Source organism: Orbicella faveolata, unplaced genomic scaffold (genome assembly GCF_042242905.1).
Source record: "Orbicella faveolata isolate gen_17 unplaced genomic scaffold, um_ofav_v1 contig_1, whole genome shotgun sequence".
NCBI lineage: Eukaryota > Metazoa > Cnidaria > Anthozoa > Scleractinia > Merulinidae > Orbicella > Orbicella faveolata.
Window position 1 is genome coordinate 17,691,780 of NW_028301536.1, and position 23,335 is coordinate 17,715,114.

Consider the following 23,335-nt stretch of genomic DNA (forward strand, 5'->3'; position numbering starts at 1 on the left):
GAAGTCAGGAGTTGAGCTACAGCAATTGTTGAGTTTGTTGAGAAGCACGTATTACGTAACGTTTTTCCAAATTTGTGCACGTCAACTTGAAATTCATTTCTGAGTTTTGTTTCCAATGTTACGATACTGGAACCCGAATACTGGGAGGCGGAGACTACCTTTCTTTTGGCTCTCTTTAATGAAATGTTAGAAGTTATACATGTAAAAGACAGAAACTCGTTAGACGTTTAGTCGTTAAAATAGAAAGTTTAATTTTACTTTTAAAACTCCATTCATTGTAAACGTAGTCCACAAAGGTGGGACTTTTCGTAAATGTTCTCCTCGAGGCAGAAGTTTCCATCGGAGCTATGGTTCAGTGACAAGCTTGCTTTTCGCAATTTTAGACTCGGTTTAAGTCGAAAAGCCAGTTAAGTGTATTGTTAACTGAATTAAGTCTATATTTAGCCGGGCTTATGAATTAGTTATTAGCTTCCGTATTCCACTTGTGAAGTTATTTTGATCCACAATAGAGGATGAAATAGGTGACGTACCAAAGGTACAAGCCAAAAATAGTTCTCAGGCATTATCCTGGCAGTATAGCAAGGAACCTATGGGCCTTGTACAAGACTAAAAAACCTTGCATGTCTAACAGATACAAATGGGAGGCGAAAGGGAAGCTGCTTCTCAAAAAGCTCACCTTTTGTGTGTCTGGTCTGTCCTCCGTCAATCCCACGCTCGGTGCATCAGGCCCACAAGTTTTGTTTCTTTAAAAACAATCCTACGGGTAATACACAATGATAAAATGGCCACCACTGCGAGAGAGCACATCATACCTGTTTCTATAGCATTTTTTCCCATTTTTATTTTGAAAGAACGCAAAAAGAGTTTTTTTAAGCATATCAACACATTTTTTAAAATTATCCCCAGGAGAAACCGATAAGCACGGGCTGTCGGTGTGATGAACATAAACAAACAGCGGAAGTTAAGAGGACTAGAAACTCTCTTTCGTTTGACTGATATGAAGGTTGATGCGCGTATTAATCCAAGCTTATCCGCATCCCCTCAGGCGTAGAACCAGTGTGGACCTAGCCATTTCATTATATAGAGGCGCCTGTTCCACTGTGACGCGACTAAGTCGAAAACGAATTTTATTGTTTTGTTTTCTTTATTTAACTTGTTTCAGTATAAATCCACTAGCGTTCTATCGCGAATGCCCTTCTCGAATGGCTACGCTACTCAACGTGATCTATCATTTCTGTTGTAGATAGTGGGTAGCGTAGAAGTGTGCGTGTGTTACCAAAAATGGGAACCGCTTCTTTGCGTTTTCGAGGTGTCTGTGAAGAGGATTTAGATAAGCTTTGAACGACTAGTAAGTTTATACTAAAACAATTAGATTATTCGCTCTCGATTTCTATGCGCGTAAGAAATCTCGAGCTCATAATCTAGTTGTTAAATAGAGAATGAATCGACGTCAATTTTGGTTTTAGAAAGACTCAAATTCCGTCGTAAAACTATGAGTATATCATTTACAAAAGGATTGTGTCAATGTTGCATTGTACTCTAGTATCTCGATCACCAATTTCTTTCCAGTTGCAATAGAATCGCTGAAATACCAGTAGAGATGACCTTTCTTTGTCTTCTATCCTGCAGAAGGGGTTCTGTTGAAAGTGATCATAAATTACTCCGTTTTGCTTTGAGATAAGGATGTGTAAACAACAGTGTAAGGTTTCTCCTCCCATTTAATCTTGAGTGTGTAAGAGAGAGCGAGGGAAAGTATTATATAACTAAAGTGAAACGATACTGAACAAAACCTACATTGTAGAACGTCACGTTTCCTTCTTTTCTTATACTGAAAACACTTCACCACTATATAGAGAGTTTCAATTAGGGCAGGTTCTGAAAATCTTTTCGTCTCAAGGGATATCCTGGAGGGCAGACTCAATCGGTGAACTATCAGCGACTCTCAATTAGCCATCACACTTTCTGTGCGACAGTTCATGAACAAAAACCTCTTTCTAAGTAACTAGCTCTTGTTTAATAGTAATCCATCTGATGTAAGCTTCTCAATTCCGTACTGAATTACGGTATTGCTTCCGAATCGTATACCTTCACGGAGGTCGTTTACAGATTGCTGTTAGATGCAATAACTCAGTTTTCTATGGTCTGGCTCGTCTTTCTAGAGCAGAGCGACGAAAACTAAAAAAAATTACTTAAAATGTATATGAACACTAGGAATGAGCTATCGTATACCTCTGACACAGTTCACTCTTTAAATCTTTTATAGTGTTTACTTGTGTTCCTTACCCTGCTGCTAATCTTCCGAAGGGAGGGAGATTAATGTAAGTTTAAACTTCCGCACCGAATCGTGTACCTCCACCGAGGACATGCTCTCTTAGTAAACATACGTGGGACAGAGCAAAAAATCAATCAGTGTGGGTGTCCAACAAGAGGGCTTTAAAACCGCTCTGTTTTATGGATTAGAATGTATACAGACTTCTCCATTTTATTTGGTCAACATACAGGTTTACGTGGCCATTCCCGCTTTTGCTCGCACAAAGAGGAACTGCATGTTCATTAGCGTAGCATTATTTTGGGTGCTGACTGTCCTGTCGCGCCCTTTATTAATTTTTTATTTTATGTGGCAAGTTCCTTCGCGATATATTCGGCGCTGTTTGCGGAGCACAGGAGCAGGGAAGAGTGCGAAGAAGTTCTTCGCACTCTTCGCACTCTCCTGTGCTTTGAGCTCGTCTGGTTACCCTTTCAGAAGCTGCTAGATTTGATTGAGGTTATTATCTCTTTTAATCGTCAATTTTAATCATCAAAACAGTCGAGCGAAGCCAAAGAAAGCGAGCAATGTCTCACTCAATTAAGTCAAAATTTCATTGCAGCCTTCGTTTCGATCTGTTATGTGACGACCTTAGTGGCCAATTTTGGTCACGCATTTTTCAGTATCTAAGCGAAGTACAGAGCATTGAAACGCAGTCTTGGCAAACAAACACTAAAAGAAGCAAAAACGTTTTGCTAATCCACTCTTAGTTAACAAAGCTGTAGAAACACTCCTACTACTCGTATTTCAGTTTTCACAGCGTTCCTCGTTCCTTAGAACATCCGATCGTGTTACCGTAATCGTTTACCTCTACTAAAGACGTGCTCCGTCGTAAAGTAGCTGAAAAAAAAGCCGCTCCTGTGTAGTAGTGTACATGGCGAGATAACAAAAACAGGACAGTGTAGGCGTGAAATGAATGCGAGACTTCCCCTTTCTGTGATACGTATCACGAGGGTTTCAGAATTTTCCATTTTATTTAGTCAACATGTTGGCTTGTGAACCCAAAGGAATTGTATATTACAGGCATAATTTATTACGTGAGTCAGTGCTGGTTCTCCTATATACCATACGATATCTTATGCGACAAAATTCTTCCGCGATATTTTTGGTCGACTCTTAATCTCGCACAGTGGCAGGCGAAGCTAAAGGAAGAAGGAAGCTCAGTATCGAGGAAGTACGTTCTTCCCACCCCTCTTCGTTCTTGTGTTTGATCTTCAGCGTGCATGTGGCGCGCTCGATTGCGAGTCGTCACTCTTTTGGTAGTCAAACATGTGCGGGCGATATCCTTCTTACTTAGGTCTACCATTACGTGGCAAGCACAAAAGGAAACAAAAGAGCCACGATTAATTTACTCTTGGCTAACAAACCTGTGTAAACACTCGCCTACTGCTACTGTCTTAGTGTCCACGGCTTTTGTCGTTCTCTTTAGCATCCGTTGGTATTACCTCGTTAAACTATGGAAAAACGCGTGGCTCTTGAATGACAAGCGAATAATAACAGTAAAGGTTGAACACTCTACAGAGTAATTTCCATTAGCATTAGCTTTGCGATGTTGAGAAACATTTCGTTCCTTATAGATAATGATTTGTCAAAGAAAATTAGCATGTAAAGTTTCAAAATGTTTTTCCGTTTTCATGTCGAACAAAATTGCTATTAAACTATTAAAGCAAAACGATGAGAAACAATAGAGAAGAAGTTGTAAAATCATCAGTTGAACATCATGGGTCCGTGAATTACACCTCTATCTTGGGAGCTTTAATATAATCGGAAGAAATTCAGTTTAGAATTAGAAGGTTTATTTAGCTGCAAACTAGATATAAACTCACAGGCCTATATTCGAAAGAGCATAGTATTAGAGAGATTTGTGCGTCTAGATTTGGGATGTTACATGCTTACCCGGAGGAAGCCTGTTCCAGGCTCTTGGTCAGGGGGAAGTTGGCAGGTGAAAGAAAAACAACGGTATGGGGGTAGCTGAAAGTGAAAAAGGCCGCCTTTAATAGAATGGGGGTGGGGGAACTTATGACGGAAAGTTTATGCATGGTACTTGACACTAAAGCACAAATGAGCTTATGATCTGTAATTTTCTTTTGTGTTATTAAATTTTTTTGTCTACTATTTTACGTGATTATCAACTTAGTGTACAAATGATATTATCTCCTTGCGCCTCGTAGCCTGTTATGATAGGAGAATCCTTTTTTACAATATATGCTCTATTAGAATAAGCGATTCAGTTTCTGGTGGAACTGCAAAACAAATCAGTTCTGAATACTGAAGGGTCAAACTGCACGACTAACTGGACAAGGAACTTGAACCCGATTTATTGAATGCATTTTGTGTGACGCGGGTTTAAAAACTCAAATTCTTACAAAGAAAGTATTATTAGCGCTTTCGTCACCCAGAAATTTTTCGGTTTTTAAAAGACAATTATCCACACATACCCAAACCCATACCTAAAGAGCCAAAACTGTACAAAGTTTCAATAACTCTTTCACTGTTTGGAGTCAATTCGTATCCCACAAGATGCCTTCTCAGGAGCCAAAATGTAAAAAGTGACGACAACAAAGATCCCCCTATAACCTCATTTACTCGGGACAAGCAATTGTCTGAATATTTCTGAATATTTTAGCTGGTTTGTATTAGTTAACATTTTGCTTGCGAACGGCGATGAGCAGAACTTAGATCTGCTAAAGTTTGCTCGTCCTCTTTACACTTTTTTCTCATCAGGCTTTTTGTCACCTCCACTACTATTTTTAGAAGAAAATAGTCAATATTTTTATATTTTTTGTATTCTAGTTGGCAACGTTTTCATCACAAAGTGTAACCGGTCTAGATGGGGAAATCTCGACGGCGGTCAATATCGATTTCAGCCAATCAAATTCGTGGATTCGGTAGTTCCCAGTCCTTGTGAGACAGCCACATAATAACGTATAATTAAACAACGCCCGACACGCTTTTTCGAAGGAGGTATCCTAGAACATACCTGCCGATTTTCAGCCAATTCCATCGGAAGACGCGCGTAAACGAACTAAAAATGTTCATCCTTATATGCAGTTTTACTTTATCGAGAAAAACACGAAAAACGTTTTATGAGATTTGTATGAATAGGTGTTAAAAATCCCCTCCGCACTGACAGATGTCGGCATGGGTCAGTTTACCACAACAATGGGTTATGACAACTTGAAATAAACAGTCGTCCGAGAAGGGACAAACTACAAGTTAAACTGCCGTGATCACTTTTATTTAAAAGATTTCGTCGGCGGCATTGGTATTACGTTGCTTAAGTTTAGGCTCCTTCGTTCTCCAGACTTTTTTTGAAAAACAGGCCACGTGAAGCCAAAAAGCATGAAAAAGAGGAAATCTCGAGGTGTACATTGTCAACATCGATATCTGCGCTTGACTCTCTCGTTGTGGAGGTTTCGGAATCGCGTCCGTTCTACAACAATTTCGTGCGACTAGCACTTTTTGTATTTTGTCCTTTAGCTTCATTGGCGGGACTAGTGTCCTCGAGTTCCTTCAACCATTCTTCTTGGTTACAGTGCGACCCACGGTCGCTCAGAGCCAAAGATCTTGTTCGACGCTGAACCTGTGGGTTCCACCAAATTTCCGCCTCTTCGGCCTCTTCGAAGACGAAAATTGGCGAGAATTTTTCGTCCTGACATAAAGAAAATTTGACAAGAACGAAAGCCAACTTGCGATGAAACAACCAGATCAAGAACAGTTCGCGTGCACAAATGAAATATCACACCGCAATTCGCGTTACTTGTGACAACTGACGGTGAATTTTAATTAGAGGTGTCAACGTGCTGAAAGGGGTTAATGATATTCAAAAATAGTTTTTTTACTTTAACTTAAAAAGTAAAAAAGCCCTTTCCCCTTTTCTTTTTGCAAAATATTTATCTCAGTCTTCCCAATGTGAACAGCCAAAAAAAGATTTTTCGCATTTTTCGTAAAAATCCACCTACCATGATAACGCGGTTAACGTAACAGCAATGCATCATAAAGTAGAAACAGTTTAAGGTATCTTACCAGGGCTCCTGATCTTACTAGCTTTCCTGCCAACCAGTGCCGAACAACGCGGTTTAGACATGAAGAGCCCACCCCTGTGGCAGCAGTATAACTTTAAACGATTTTAATTTGATGTTTTAAGAACAGTTTTTACGAATTTTCGTCTTTAATTTCGTAACAGAAAAGAGCTCCATGTACTAACTTAAAATAACGTTTTTTGCTCCCCGAAAGTAACGACCCCCCGATAGCAACGACACCCCCGAAAGTAACGATCCCCAAAGGCTGCTAATTCCAAAAGTAACGTGGTTCTTTTCTTTCGGAATTTTATTTTGTATCTGTTTCTGGGGCTTTGGAGAACCGGGCCTCTGATCAGCTTCTTGACTGCTGAGGTAGTTTATAGAGTAGTCAACTATGGACCAGGGCCCCGTTTCTCGAAAGCCCCGGAAACTTTTCGGGCCCGTAAAGCCATTTTTAGTTCATCTGTATCTACAAACGGAGTAGTGTATATGTCTGAAACTTCTTGTATGAAGGGAACCTCTGTTCATATTAAGAATACGTGAATCAAACAGCGCTGTAATCGTAATGTTCGAGATTTTGCTATGGCTTTCCGAGCCCGAAAAGTTTCCGGGGCTTTCGAGAAACGGAGCCCTGGTCCCGATTTGGAAGAGTACTTTTATAAAAGGGCGTTCGCGAGGGTCATTACGCGCGTGTAGACAAACTTGGATTCCCCCTTCTGGGTTGGTCGGCGGAAAATCCTTGATGGCGGAAAACAAAATGGCTGAAGGCAATGCTATTTGAAAATGGCAAGTTTTACGGAATTTGTCCGAGTAGCTTATTGCCAAATAAACCTTGGAAATGTGTTGCGTGAAGGAGAACACCTTCACCTTCTGTCGAGCTGAATGCTGAATCGAAGTAAACTAAAGTGCGAAAGAAGCGGCGGTATAGCTTTAATTTATTATTATTTTTTTTTTATTTTCACCGAAAAAATTGAGGTGTCTAGAAGGGGGTACAGGTTTTGTCTACACCCCGCACGGATTAAAAAAAAAAGAAGAAAAAATTCGTTAATTTCCCTGTTTTCCACTTGAACTAAGGTATCCTAGCTGTCCTAGTACAAAACCATGTAGATAAGGGTCTATCTTAAACCCAGACCCGCGCCTGTAAGCTTGTGACTCTTTGTTGTAACATACACGAAGACGGAGTTGTCACTTTCAATTACATGCACGCTCAGATCTGGCGAGGAGTCTGAGGTGTGGTTGTATTTCATCTTTCAGTTGAGGGCCACTTTCTCTTCATTCCAGGTGATGTATACCTTATTATTTCCTTAAGGCTAATCACTGAAACAGTTTCTGTGTGGGATCGCAAACACTGCCTTACTATGAAAGTTGCAAGCTACATTGTAATTCACAGGATGATTGTTTACGATCGCGTGCGACGCCATGTTGTATTTTGTCAATGGGTTTTTGTCCAGACGAAGAAACCTTGCCAAAATGCGGGTTCTTTGCCCGTTTTCTACTTTATCGCAACTCAGATTACGTTAAATGAAAATTAACAGCCTAAACAAGGAATCATGATTTTGTTATTTTGGAGTAATGAGGATATAGACTCAGTTCGAAGTTGTTTGAAGCCAGCTAGTAGTGTTGTTAAAGACAATTAATATAAGCTAAGACCATATCGGAATTATCGTTTTCCCTGTATATTTTGTCGTGGTTTACTGGCGGACATCGCAGCAGGATTTTAAACAGTTAATAGTTAAACTTGCTTGTTTTGGCATAAACTTAGCTTGGATCATTTCTTGAAATGGTTTCACTGAGAAGCCTTCAATTGGCTTCTTGAAGAACCGGTCAAAAGTCATTGCACTGCTTGGACCCAACATTTATCGTCAAGTATTTATGTTGCTTTCCTGTATTCAAATCTATTAATCCTTTAAAACATGTATTTTTAAAGGCGTAGATATGAAATAGTATTTTGTTCAAGCATTTTACTGTAAGTACTTTGTGAGGATTAGAGCTACTGGACCAGTATTTTAGGGTGTCTGGAAAACCCGAATAGCGAATAGCGAATAGTTGCGAATAGCGAACAGCGAATAGTCCCCAATAGCGAATAGTATGAATAGTCTCGAATAGTGTGAATAGTGGCAAATTAGTGGCAAATCGTAGCAAATAAAGTATCCAGTATCTCGCAGTCAACCTTGCAGCAATGTAAGACGGGATTTTCCCACTAAAAAGCACAGACGCTTGTCAGGACAAAAGGTGTTTCTAAACGTAATTTCTTCTGTTTTAACCACTCCAAAAGCGTAAATATGTCTTTATTAGGTTATCCTTCTGTTTTCTGTTTTCTTAATGTCGGCGATGGACAGCCCGAGCCTGAGTCCGGAGAAGAAAAGGTAATAAATTCACTGAAATTCTGTTGCTTATTTGGATAATTAATTAATGCAAGGATATTAGACCTAAGGTGGTGACTATTGACAACTATTCGTCACTATTCGCCACTTTTCGCAACTGTTCGCCACTATTCACACTATTCGGGACTATTCGCTATTCGCTGTTCGCGTCTATTCGCTATTCGCTATTTGGGTTTTCCAGACACCCAGTATTTTACATGCAATGAAATGCCATAATATTTACACAAGGGCAAAAGTCTTTAATTTAAGGTCGTGCCATAAACTTACGATAGTACCAACCATAACCATAACAGCAGCCATCGGTGAAAGCATTCTGACATTTTCTGAATTACAAACTGTGTGTTATGAGACTGCAAGCTTAATGAGAGACCGATTGGACAACATCCAACAACGATTTTCCCCTGGGATGATCCACATCTAAAATACCTAGTGGACTGTTTAGATACTCAGCTGATCCACACCGTCGATTTGAATTTGTTCAAATGGTTACAGACAACTTTTGGAAGAAATGGACAAGAGATTATTTTCCAAGCCTGTTAATACAACAGAAATGGCATACTGCACATAGAAACTTAAAAGTAGGAGATGTTGTTCTTATCCAGGATTCCAATCTAATCAGAAACCAATGGAAACTGGGAAAAGTATCAAAGACATTTGAAGGACCAGATGGCAAAGTACGCAAGGTTCATGTACAATATAAGAACCCAAAACCTGGAGAACCGGTATTGAAATACAACGGAAGAGGTTACGTCACAATTGAGAGACCAGTTAACAAGTTGGTCGTTCTGTTACCCAATGATGAACATAGACTATCTGCATAATAACTTGAGCAACATTCAGTTACTGTAAACAAAAATATTAGTTTAACTTGTATTTGGCGGGGGGGGGGGGGGGCGGGGAGTGTATCGTCACTGATTATAATTTCACATAATTACGCGTGCATAACGTGACAAACGATAATTGCCTTATCTACTGTATCACTGACCAATTGACACAGAAACAACTGTGATAAGACATTATCTGAAGGCCATCAGATTTCGAACTACATACTACGTATTATATTGACTGATCATTGTTTCAATTATACGCGACGCTTCTGCTACCAAATGGAATAAAGTTGTTCGAAACCGACAGCCTATTGAATATTGGTATACACCGATACAATACCCAGTATACACAAGGAATAAGGTGTTTTTGAATGTTTTCATTTTTTTACTTTGTAGACTCCTCAATTCAATTTGTGACATTTTGTATGTCTGTTGTGGTGATTTAGGACATACCCGAAACAATACCTTTCAACTAGTATATTACTTGTGGTCTTTCGATCAACTATTATAATTTTAGAAAAATAAGGTTTTTCTCCGGGGCTTAAAGGATTAAGGAAGAGGAAAAGAGATCCCTTGTTTCGATGATGTCACTGTAAAAAAGGAAGGTGATTAAAGGGCTCAGAAAAGAACTCCAGGAGAAACTTGCACAACTAGTGCCCACAACAGACAACACGTTGTAGACATGTAGAGGCCACCCCATGTTAGTAACATGAAACTGGAACAGTGACAAATTTTACCTGAGAAAAATGTTTTGTGTTGAATTGCTATCTTATATTTCATTAAAAAAACTCAGTTGTTCCAACTTTGTATAATGTTCGTTGTTCCCCGAAGACAGTGACCCTGCGAAATTAGTGAGCCCAAAAGGCCGCTAATTCTGAAAGTAATGAAGGTCGTTACTGTCGGAGGTTTATGGCAGTTGCTTTCCCTGGATTGGATGCTTATCGTAGGCTAAGTACCCCAAGCGTTTAACCAGGCTGCCTTAATTGTGTGTAAGTACCAAATTATACTTCTGGCTTTAGAGAATTACTAAATTAGAAGAGGAAAGTGTCACGCCCAGTATCATAATGGGCATTCCTAAAATTTTCCACACCTAGCAAGAGAGAGTCAGATTTAAACAGGCCTGATATCCAGTTAAACTCAATTTTGATAGGTCTCAAATTTGAATTTAAATGATTCCACTGCGGTCAATTTATGAAATACACAATTTTCTCAGGGTCCAATGGTGATATGGAAAACACTGATTCCAAATCATTTTTAAAAGAGGAGCATGTGATCAAGCTGAAAATGATGTCATAACCTGCTATAAGAAAGTGATTTACTTTTCAAACTGTGAAAAAATAATGTGTATGAATATTGCAGGAGGTCTTGTCAGTATGGAACAAGTACAGCAGACTGAGGGCTCATATTTTCCTGCGGTTTTCTCCCCTTGAATTTTAGGAGTCCTTTTCAAAGGCCTTGAAAGTACTTGAAATTTGCTGGTATAAATACAGGTCCTTCAAAGTCCTTGAATACTCACTAAATGACAGCTTAAAATTTAAAAGCTCTCTCTTATCCAGTTAATTAAAATTCGTGACACCTTTGCCATGGAGTTCCTGACATTAAACTCTTGTTACGGGTCACTTGAGGAAATTCAAACCTACTGGTACCCAATGTCCGTGCTTTTTTATACACATGCACATCGAGATACGTACAAAAATGTTTGAAGAAGGAACTTAGATTGCAAGGCATGGCTGGGAAAAGACAACCAGAATTCATTTATTAAGGTATTGATATAACCCATTTGACCATCCGTGCACGGTCCGCTCTAGCGTCCGTGGTTTTAACAAAAACCCATATAAACCGTATACTTATTGGAAGCTTAATAACTACAGATTATGACCCGACCTGTTTAAAACGGTAAAAATTTACCGTGTTTCGGAAATGTGGATCTGTTTACAAAGCTTCGCGAACCCATAAATCAAGGTATACGCCCGCTAAATTTAGGTGGGAGAAAACGATTAACATGGCGTCCGCTTCTTCACACATTGACCTCAAAAACCGTGTCTCAGATTTTTGGCACATGCGTTTGTTATTATTTTAAAGTTAGAAAAGGGGAAAAAATAGGACTGTCCACGACAAAAAGGCATAACTTTTTAATGAAAAGAATAATCAGAATTCGTAGACACGGTTTTGTTGGTGATCGTTCTGACAACATTCTCTTCGAATTTCAGCCAATTTGGTCCAGGGGCTGCATACCTGGAAGTCGAAATGCACATACAACTTGCCTATTTTTTACTCTCAAGAAACAGAGGAAAAATAAAATTCGGCGGCTTTCAGGTGCTATGAGATTATCACACCAAGGGAGACACCGCAGAGGAACCAACTTTCTGTTTAACAATAGGACTGTGACAGTTAACATGGAACAGGTACAAATTTCCACGACGGCATGCGGTAACTTATTCACCAGTGAATAAACCGCTTTTTCATGTGTGATGTCAGAATTCCAAAGTTAGTAAACGTGAACTTACCTTTTGATTTACTATATTAGCATTCGAAATTTTAGGTATCAGTTGACTACTCTTCAGAATTATGACCATGTCAGTTAACATGCAGAAGGCCCGTAGAAGGTCCCCGAGAAAATGCAAGCGCACAAAGGGAAACGCGGGAGCAGACATCATAAACGGGACTTCATCAACCAATGTTGATGCAAAGGCAAAGATGCTGGAAGCAATAACAATAGCTGGGCAGGAAGAAAAAATTGTTGCACTGCTGGTTCTAATTTTGTACAATCGATCTGCCTTTCAACTTCGTCCACTTCTCTTCGTCAATCTCCTATGGTTCGACAGTTTCTTGCAACAGTATTTTAGTGCGGCTTGCACTAATTTCAGCTTGCTCACTGGCTTTGTGATCGCGATCGTTGTTGAGTTTATCTAGCAATTTTTCTTGATTGTAAAATGACCCTTTCTGCTAATTTAGCGGCCCACTCTTTGTTGAAAGTGTTTTTCGCCTTCTTTGGCCTTCCTTTAGCCGATGAAAACAGGCGAGATCGCTTTTTCTTCTTTGAAGACATCTGGCATTGATTATGGCGAACGAATTGCGTGTCAACTCAGTATGATTTTGATGTCATGTGGCTTCTTGCCTCGATAATTAATTCACTTGACAGAGCTTGTCAACTTTCAATTAAGTAATTAATATGCAAAAAACTTTCTCATGTAATAACTAGCGGCAGATATAATACTTTTTTGTGGAGTTTTTTTATCTTAAAGATTACCTTGAGATTTATCCAACCACTTAAAAAAGTAAAATTATGCAAAATGGCAAATTTTCCCCTTACTGATACCTTAAAGCATTTTGTTTTGTGCGTATGAAAAGCATCAATCTTAGCATTATCGGGGAATCCACGTTAGTTGGCCATATAAAAGAGAAGAAACATCAAGAATATTGCTGGAACATTCATCAAGAACAGCGATTTTTTCACTTCGTCATCATGTTGAGCAGTAGAAGGACACCCATGAACTACGTTTTGTGACATTTACGCTGAACGTTGTGTTTAAAGTCTTAAAACTGTGATATTGTTTTAATCTTATCTTGCATTGATAGTGGAACAGTGGAGGTTCGCCACCTGTAGTCTCGGAAACTAAGATTTGTGATAGCAGAGCTCCTGCGCGCTGAAGGCATGCGAGCAGAGCCCCATACCTTAGAAAATTTGGTAACCCATTGCTCTGAAAAATTTTGGTTGTCACGTGACTGTCCGTACATCCGTACACCAATATCTTGAAAACTAAGAGAGTGACACCATTACCATAGCTACATTTTGGGCATCCACACTATCGTTAATTGACAGCTGTCGCAACAAGCTATCCACTGACCAGTATCACGAGACCATATCGCAGGCTCAGGTTTAGAGTTCATCGAGGTTGGGTGTTTTTTTTGAAGTCGACCTCTGACCAGTTACTGGTTTTCCGATTGGATCGCGGGCTCAAGTCAGGTTATTTGTCTGGGGGACAAGGAGGGAGTACTCGCAAAGGCAAAATTTCAACGTGAATTAACCCCTGGCACATTGTTGACTTTTCTTCTGACATATTCCTTGCACAATCATCTCTTGGAAAGTCCTTTATATATTGTGTCCATAATTTCTACAATCTTGGTTAGGCTTATTGGGTATAGTTTGTTAAAATTTAACAGGAAAAACTAGCAAAACCACATGCTGAACAGTTACATGCTCACAATTGATAATTTTTTGATTTTCTGATCTAAGAAAAAAATCATTCTCTTGTTCCTTTTTGGTCAGTTATTGCAATCAGGAGCTCCGCTTTTAGGCTTAGCTAACTCTATATATTATTTCAGTGATGAACATTGTACTTGACAAATACTTAAGGAAAGCTGGGATTAAGTTCAGTTAAATTTTATCAAGTGTCTTAATAACTTGTCTTAATAACGTGGTTTCACAACCAGTATTTCTAAGGAGTAGGTTTTGTAACTAAAAGTGATTTAGTATTGTCAACATGCTTTTGAGTCAAATTCACTCGAGAAGAGGTCCTTGAATTTTCAGATTATGGTTGCTGAAAGTCCTTGATTTTTTTTTTCATAAAAAAAGTGTAGGAAGAGGTTTATTACACAACTGAAAATGTTAAGAAAAATTTCCAGGATGACAGACTGAGACACCATGAACTTCAAGCATGCAATTCTGATTGATATCTGATCTGAACTATTAGAACTAAGTCTCAAAATAAATTTAGTGTTTTGATTGAAAAGGCTGTATAATAAATTTAAAAAAATACGTTAAAAAAAACTTTAAAAGGCTTTGTATCTGACCTAAAAAGACATAAAATACTGAATTTATGGCAACTCTTTTGCTCCCTTTGTCAAAGTAAAGTAACTGTGAATAATTAAAAAAGATTCTATTTTAAGACTTTCTTGGGTTGTTGAGGGATGCAACAAAACAGAAATAAGCCTTAGGAAAAGAGCAAGCATTTTGCTGATTGTTCACTCCAAGTTCTATTATCTCCACTTAGATTGGATGAAAATCATGCCTAATTGTCTCTGTGTGTCTTTTAATCGCAAAATGGTTGCTGTTGCCTCTGGCCCCTATGTATTCAATTGATAAAGGATATGGAGTGTCAGGCTATTGTTGCCCCCTAATTACATTTTTGTAAAGATTGAAGGTTGTCTTGGATTTTTTGCTGTTCTCTGTTTTGACATTGTTTTCTCTTTATTGTTCTTACAGATTTCCCAGCGTGTTGTCAATCTAGTGCTTGCAGGTGTCACTTAACTGTAATTTTCTGTTGCACCCTCATCATGGATGCACTCAAAAGAAAAGTCAAGGAAACAATTGAGGACACTGAGCGGGCAGAGAATAGGCATAAGTATTTGATACGTCACCTAAGGCAAGCAAAAGAAAGGGCTGACCTGGCAGATGAGGAAGTAGAGGCACTCAAACAAAGGATCAAGGAAAGAAAAGAGGATTTGAACAACAGCTACAAAATTATCCAGGATAAACAAGAACATCACCAAGCTAAAGAGCAGATGGCAGAAGAGAGTGAAGAAATCAGGAAGAATCTCGAATCTAAAGAATTTGAAGTTGGTGATCAACTTGTCGTGTTGGAAGCTAGGGTCAGAGATAAAAAGAGAATAGCTGATGAGGCAGAGCAGCGCCTAGCTGAAGCCAAGGTCAGATACAATACAATCAAGTCTGACCTGAGTGAGCATTTGGCAAGATTGAATACAGCAGAGTCCAAGATCTGCAAGTTGAGTGAAGATTCTGATTCTGACACAATTAGGATCATCAATTTAGAAATCAAGCACAGGCGATATGATAAGCGTGAAGAGTATTTTGAAGACAAGATCGAGACCATGGAGCAGCAGATCAGGAATTTGGAAACAGAGGCCATTGGCAATGAGGCAGAAGCCAAACTTCTGGTAACCCAACGGGACAAACTGAAAAGTAAGAGTCTAGTGCTACAAACTTGTAAAGTCCATGACATTACTAATCCCTAGCTTTCTGCCCTAACAGTGACAAGTATATGTAAACTGGCCTGACCAATCTTCAGACATTTACTGAAATGTTAGATATAAAGTAAGCTTGATATCTTGAATTATGTGTCAGGAAATTGAACTTACCTTTGTAAATATTTATTCAGATGTTTTCCACAATTTGAAGGTAACTTTGTTCGAAGCAAAAAAATACTTGCATGTTACATTATTACTATGACACACTTGTAGCCCCTTTGAGACTTTGAGGCAGGAGCTTGTTGTCTTTTCAGGGCTGTTGCATCACTCCAGAATCTGTAGCACAAAGAGACTGGATCACCCCAGATCTTTTGTCAGGTTGTTCCAATAATTCTCTGGAACTCATATCTACTGCTGGGTGGAGTGTTGCATTGTAACTGTCCTGCTTAGAAAATAAATGAAGCCAGTGACTAACTTCAAACTTAGAGGATGGCTTTTCTATCTCACTTCTTGGTGGTGTCTTAGTTTGTTGTTTTATTTTTGTTTCATGTTTCTGGTGTGTTTCTTTTCAGCGCAAGTAAATTCATGGAAAAAGCGAGTAGCAAATCTAACAAGGGAACTGGAAGATGTTAAAACAGATCTAAACAAGTGATGGACAACCACAGATGAATTGTAATACATGTGACACTCAACTTGCTTACAGAAGTTGGATATTCGCCTGACAGCTGAGAACACATCTGTAATATATTGGGAGAGTAGTAAGGTAGTAAGTGTAGCACCAGTGAGAGAGATGAGAATGCATTTCATTTTTAAGGGAATTAATAGGGGGTGTTTCATTCTTAATTTAATGACTGATACAGACAATGTTGCAATGTATAGTTTCTCCACTGGCTTCAGTTAAGAGAAATAACCAATTATTGTTATATTACTTACTGCATCTGCATTTGGTTTGGGAGGCTATTTGTACTAAGTTGTACCTGTACTTTGCATGTATAATCATGTCAGAGAATCTATTTAGTCTTCCTCATAATTATATAAATTGTCAGAAGTTATCACATCAGTTAACACTTTCTTCCGCCTTATTAATTATTGGATTTTATTTGTTTGATTGCTTGTCTCTCACAAAATAAACTACAGTGATATTCTTGTCACATTTTGATCTTACCAATTCGTATATTGAAGCTAACACTAAATTTATTTGTTTGATTGTTTGTCTCTCACACAATAAACTGCAGCAGTGATATTCTCATATTTTTACACTGTAGATCTCACCAATTCGTATATTGAAGCTAACACTAAACTTATTTGTTTGATTGCTTGTCTCTCACAAATAAACTGCAGTGATATTCTCGTCACATCAGATCTCGCCAAGTCATATGTTGAAGCTAATGCTAAATTAAGTGTAGTGTGCCTTTGGGTATCCCAAAGCCTTATGAAAGCTAGTTTTTATTTTCTACTTAAATTTTGCAAGATTTTGAAGTCTTGAATTTGTGAGTTTTAACCAATAAAGGTCCTAACCCATTTATTGTGTCTGACAATAACTGACAGCATTTAATAGCGAATTTTATTTTTTATTTATAATTGATAAATAACTCTTCTTTCTTCCAGTTGCAACTCAATGTATTATTTTTCAAAATATCAGTCCTTAGCTCAAAGCATAATCTGTCACTTCTATGTGTGGCCTGTAATGATTGTAGTTCTGTGAATTGATGTTGATGCTTCATCAGCACAATATCTAAGTTGGTATTATTATTGCCTATCTTCTCCGTAACTGAGGAGAAAATAGCTACTGGCCACTCTTATTTCCAAGGTCAATATCAGTGATCTTGTTAGTGTCTGGCTACCCCTATTAACAGAGCCTCACAGTGAGGTATAGGGCCTTCGGAAAACTCTTGTCATTTTTCCCTAATGATCGGTAACTTTAATTGACAAAATAATAAATACAATACTTTGTGAACTATTTTTGTTATGAGCAAAGACTGAGTGATGCCTGATTGAGAACTTTAACCTGAAATCAGTCTTCATAGACTACATTCTGCGCCCCCTTTGGTTTATAAAAGATGCTCATTTGAGTTTGAGACTGTGCAAAACGTGGCCTTCTCGTCTGTGAGTCACACGCAGGAGCCCGCGAGCGAAGCGGTCCGACAGGAAGAGTCTGGTGAAAAGGGGCCGCTCGCACGTGTGCTCCCCAAACGTGAGCCAGTTAGCAGGCTAAGAGAAACGTTCGTGCGCTTTGACTCTATTATAAAGCATATAAAGCTAAGAGTTCAAAGTGTCATAGAGCACTCCATGAAGGCTCATGTTTTCAAATTAACATCGTAATGTATGACTGCATAATTAAGATTTAGTACATTTATTCCATACTTACAAGAAATAGTGATTGGGTTATGTTCTTTCTTTGTTAACTAAATGAGATTTGAGCCCGCTACCAGGGTCTGTCCAATTCCTCGCTCCAGAACCAACTGTCCCTCTTAGCCTACGGGGGAAAACGTGGCTCTGGAGACTCCTGATTCTTGGATTAAAATTTTAACTAATTTAACGCTTTCAGTTAAGGGCTCCATAACGAAACATGTGAATGCTACTTCTGGCTAGAATTTTCTGCTTAGAACTCCGTTTGTTGAATTATGTTAAGGTCTGCAGCTGCTGTTATCGAACAGTTTCGGTCAGAAATAACCAGTGGACAAGATTGAGAAATAAACCAGCGTTGAATAAAGAAAATTTTCTTCCAAGAATCTAGCCAATCAAATCGTATGTCTAGAGAGTCGACAGCTTTTCCTCGTGCCAAGGCCCCGCCAGCTAAGACGGACAGGTGGTTCTAGCGATGGAAATGCCCCAGATCTCGAGCGGCGGCAAGTGGTTGGAAGATGAGAGACCCTGGAAATAAGGTACTAAATCACGCACACGCTACGGCGGCATAGACTCGAGGATGGTTCATGGATGGCGCACTTGCTGTAGAATAGTCAGCAAACTTCAGATTCAACTTTTTAACTGAGTTCGTGTCTCTGTTGTGGTTATCATGTCCACCGATAATGAAAAGCTCCTGTGCTCCATCCTCCCCACCTAAAACCACTGCTGCGCCCGCCCCACTGCGCGGATCCATCGTGTTGCGGATAATCAGCCAGAGATTCAAATCTGGGTTGTACTTCTCTATGGAGTCTAGAATTCCAACGCTGTTACTGCCTCCAATAACGTAGATACGATCACTGAACGTGACTACCGCGTGGTTCATTCGGGACTTGTTCATACTGCTCATGTCCGACCACTTGTTGGTCATTGCATCGTAACACTCAACATGCTCAATTTCCGAGATTCCACAGTACCCCCCAACAGCAAAAAGGCGTCCTTGGAGAGATGCCATTCCAAAGTGACTTCTGGGTAAGCGCATATTGGCCACCTGGGTCCATTCGTTCTTGATGGGATCATAACGTTCAACGCTCTTCAGCGCAGACCCATTGTGGGAACCCCCAGCAGCATATAGCCATCCCTCTAGAACCGATAATGCCAGAGCACCTACGGAAACGAACAATGACAAGCGATTAGTGCTTCGCAGCATTTGCTTCAGTAAGATTACGCCGCAGCCCGCGCCTGAAGGGTTGAAATGTTTGCAGACTTACCCAAAGTTAAGGCAAACAGCTGTCATACTGTCTTAAAACCAACAGAGCATTATTATGTAGCACATTTTCATATTGTTTGAATACCTTTGCATTTATTGAGTGACGTAACTGAAGTCCACTGGCCTACACAGGGGTTATAGCTCTCCACCGTCACCAGGTCAGCGTACTCCCTATTTATCCCTCCCACGGCATACAGCTGACCGTCAAGAATCGCAGAACCAGCTAACTTTCGTGGAATAATCATGGGTGCTATAACTCGCCATTTCTTTTCGTTGAAGTCAAAGTACTCCACGTTATTTAAAACTTTGCGGTTTTCTGAAATGGAAAAGATCAAAAGGATAGACACAATGCGACCGTTCACATAAGCGGTTAGCGCATGTAAACATTGCGGACCTATGCTGTAATATAACTTGGCGACTTTGGCCCCAAGTTTCTGAACTTTAGTAACTGAAGGTTGATTTGCATATGATAAATTAACAAAACATGATACAAGAAATAAATATCATGGAATTCGAAGATGCAATTTATAACTAAAAATAGAACAAAATAACGTTTAACAATATTGAGGTATTACTAATTAGGAGTGAGACGTGTTGGCTTCGATAGCTTAGGTTGAAAATTTTTTATTATTCTAATTTTATTAAGGTCGAGTGCGGTCAAAAGCTTTCTAAATCAGATGACAAGATATTCATAACGAGTGCGATATAATAAAGGTAACAAGTCCTATTCCATGATACTGCTAATTTAGTTAGGCAAGGAAGACGATTTTGGATCATTTCTCTCTCTCTACGAAATATTACAGTTTCATTAACTCCTTGGTGAAAAGTAATAATGATGATAAAGGGACATTGAGGTCGATCCATTTTGATCGTTCACTATCAGAAACAAAAACAAAGCAAAACTAAATGAACAAATCAACCAATAAAACTTAAAAGAGGCTCAAGAGCGCGTGTAATGAAAATGTAAATCTTATTTATAATGGTCATGCACTTAGCTATACAAGCACTAAGCTTAGCTAGTTTACAGATTTGCCACTGAAATAGAGGAAAATGAATGATTGTTAATTTGTAAAACTTGTTTTACCTCCCCCATGGGTCATTCAATTAAGAAAATTGCGGTGACTAGGCTTTCGATAATTTACTGTTATTACAACCGTCGCATTAAGTAACGTCAAAGGCTCCTGCCCTCAGGCAGATTTGGCGATTTATTTTCTTCTTCGCGGATACAACTCTGTGGTTTATTTCACGTACTTACGGAGTTTTCGTGTCTTTTGCTTCATCACTGTCATTGCTTAAATTATTTTGCGTGGGCGCGTTTCATGTTTCTAAGCCTTAAAGCAATTATAAATTATAAAAACATTTTTTATTGTCGAAAATAAATCATTTGTTTTTTGTTTTATCCAGGATGTTTAATTTTGATAATTCTTGGAGCAAACAATTAATCCAATTTCAAGTAAACTTGGACCGCATTATTTATCAGATAAAAACAAACTTAAAAGATTGAGTTGGTCTACTGGCGAATGGTCTAAAAAAAGGTTTACCCATTCGGCGTTAGTTTGAAGCAATATTGATCGTTTCTTGATTTAAGGGATGTTGACCTTATCATGTAGGGATCGCACCAGTTGCTTGTCATAGGGCTGTAAACTGGTACAAAGTCTGAAACTCGACGAGAAGTCGCGATTCCAGACCTTCGTTTGAATGCCAAACCGTTTGGGAATTTTCGTGTTTTCGTGATCATATGATTGAGGAGACTCTTGAAATATATCGCCCAATTTGATATATGAGGTCTCAAGAGAGGCTTCCGCTGATACCATCAAAAGAACCCGCGCGCTATAATCCTGTTGTATTGCGCGCAACTGTGGTTTGACCTTTACTAATAATCTCCAGATCCGATGACTTGTTTTCATTTGCTTGGCTTTAGAACTGAATCTTGCAGTAGAATACTCTAAATACACACATTATGCATATTTTCTATTCGTATTGTCGACCTCATAGAGAGTTCCTACCTTCACCGCCGACCACATACAACAGTCGACTGAGTCTGTCCCGAGGGATCGCGCGCGGAATTCGGTTCTTTGTCCGTCGCTCTGGGATAAGATGATAATCAATCGCCTCGAGAACAAACTGTCGACACGTCGGACTACTCATGATAAGCTCTTCTCTAGCGGCTGTGTCCATCAGAAATTTGCGCGTCATTAGAGGAAACCGGACATGGGTCAGTAGTTGTTCAAGATCAGCGAGACGATTGGTTAAATCATGCTTAATCCATTCTAGCGCTCCGAAAAGCACGATGCTTTCACACGGGACATTGAGTTTGTCGTGACAAAAAAGTGCCTCCAGCTGCTTGAGCGTGAGAGAATTGAAGTCCGCGAGTTTCAAAATCGCCACAAAGTTGGCGCGGATAAAGCTCTCAGCCAGCTCAAGCAGTTCTGTACACCCGTGTAAATCGGCCAAGTTCCAGATTTCGAGGCTGTTGTTCACATTAATGCTATTCCTGAGAAAATCATAACAAGCGTTTTCCACGGTCAGAAACTGAAGTAAGCTGGCGGCCGAAAGCAAGGAGTGAACGTTGGAGAACGTGATTCTCAAAGATGAAGTGTAGGCAAAGTCTATCAAACATCTCATGGCTTGCGATTCCACTCCTCGGATTGTTATGTTTGTTTCGTGGCTCTCTTTCATATCCGTCAAAAACATCGCTCGGAAATACGCACTTACAGAGGCCAAAACGAGCCGATGAACGTTGAATTCTTCCCCGTCCTCCGTACAAATAATCACGTCGCAAAAATTGTTCTCCATTCGAAAATTGTTCATCGCGCAGAAAGCCTCGCTTGCTCCCTGTTCATCTGTAAAATCGTACAACACAATTGAATTTTCCATTCTGTGGGACGGCAGGTCTACGGGAATAAAAGCCTCGTCAATTGAACTGGCATGCAAATGAAAGCTGATCTTCTTTCAAAGGACATAAAATTCAAATTAGCCTCATTAATTTGGTTTCCAAGAGCCTAAACTTTCATTTTAGGCGCTTTGCCTTAAACAAAAAACATTTTTGTCCACCTCTATTGTTGTCCGCGTGGCTGACGCGTGGTTCGCGCCTTTTTATCGCTAACAGAACATATTATAACAAGTACCATTGTTTCCGACCCACCAAAACATCAGCTGCGGCCTGCGTCAGCTGCATCGCCTTAGCCACGTGCTTGCCTTGAAAATTTGATCCCAAGGCAGTGCAAGAATATGATTGGCTAGAAAACAAATGAGGGGATTTGATTGGCTGACACTTTTTAGCAGAGCAACAGGTGGCTGAGCGCGGGAAAATGAAAGTTCTTTGTTTTGGTGGATGTGTTTCTTTTGTTTGTCATCAAAAATAGAAATTATGTCGCGCACTGTTGAACAATATTTTTGTCTGGCAGAAGCCGCCTAGATTATCAACTGTGCGTTTTTGTACGTTTTCCCACGGAGTGTTTGCCGGATAATGAAGCAGATCACGGATATCCGACCCACGATTGAAATAAATGTATGATCGTATCATTGTGTGATCACGCAACATCTTATAAAATATGCGAAATTTGTTTCTGAGGTTTATTTACTTACTGTTGTCTCGGAATAATCAGACTCCGCTGGGAGTTTTTGGCGGAAAACGTTGCGATTCCGCTAATTAATTACTATACCCTAAAGTATTGTTTATTTATTTGCTTTTAACAAGCAGACAGACGACTCGTAACTGACCTCACAAATCAATGGAAATATTTTCAACAGAAAAAAATTAAAAACATCGGAATGGGGCTTCAAAATGAAATACCTTGAGCAATATAACTTAAGCACTCGATGGCGCCGCTAGGTACCTATATGAGTATTAGTCACGATATCTTTAAGCTAAGATTTGTTCTATTTAAAAACAGCTTTAACATACATAGCTTTTTGTTGTAGCATTATTGTCTTTTGTTTTGTGAAAAACACTCTGTTGCCGAGACAGCCTGGTGTCGGATGTACGCAGAATTCAATATCGGGACAAACATCAACCACAAAACGGGCGTTTCACTCCTCGTTGCTAAAAAAAAAAAAAAAATAGAAAGCACCGAGTACAACGAAAAAGAGAACGATGCATTTGACCAAAACCTGGAGAAGGGTCCCTAACACAAAAGAAATTAGACAGCTATGTCCGGTTGTACTTTTCGCTTAATGATGCATGGAACATTAAGTCATATGCAAATCATCCCAGAAGTGACCAGCATGTGAGCTCATGTGATTTCTTCTTACAA

General features: G+C 39.3%; 2 protein-coding genes across 3 annotated transcripts; one reads left to right on the forward strand and one right to left on the reverse strand.

The window, feature by feature from the left end:
- The first annotated feature begins 7,324 nt into the window (after window positions 1-7,324).
- On the forward strand, window positions 7,325-16,991 carry LOC110045672 (uncharacterized). 2 transcript variants are annotated; one of them, XM_020751277.2, is made up of 3 exons: window positions 7,325-7,608; window positions 14,745-15,461; window positions 16,039-16,991. In XM_020751277.2, exons 2-3 carry the CDS (start codon window positions 14,816-14,818, stop codon window positions 16,116-16,118), a joined length of 726 nt encoding a protein of 241 aa, XP_020606936.2. In that variant the 5' UTR covers window positions 7,325-7,608; window positions 14,745-14,815; the 3' UTR covers window positions 16,119-16,991. The 2 variants fall into 2 exon arrangements, with proteins under 2 accessions (XP_020606936.2, XP_089149159.1); XM_089293033.1 differs by lacking the exon at window positions 7,325-7,608 and adding an exon at window positions 12,124-12,261.
- A 25-nt stretch (window positions 16,992-17,016) lies between these two features.
- On the reverse strand, window positions 17,017-22,419 carry LOC110045670 (kelch-like protein 3). The gene is made up of 4 exons (XM_020751273.2): window positions 22,134-22,419; window positions 21,086-21,973; window positions 19,165-19,395; window positions 17,017-18,976 (listed from the first exon to the last, which is right to left on the reverse strand). Exons 2-4 carry the CDS (start codon window positions 21,954-21,956, stop codon window positions 18,360-18,362), a joined length of 1,719 nt encoding a protein of 572 aa, XP_020606932.2. The 5' UTR covers window positions 21,957-21,973; window positions 22,134-22,419; the 3' UTR covers window positions 17,017-18,359.
- Between the last annotated feature and the right edge of the window lie 916 nt (window positions 22,420-23,335).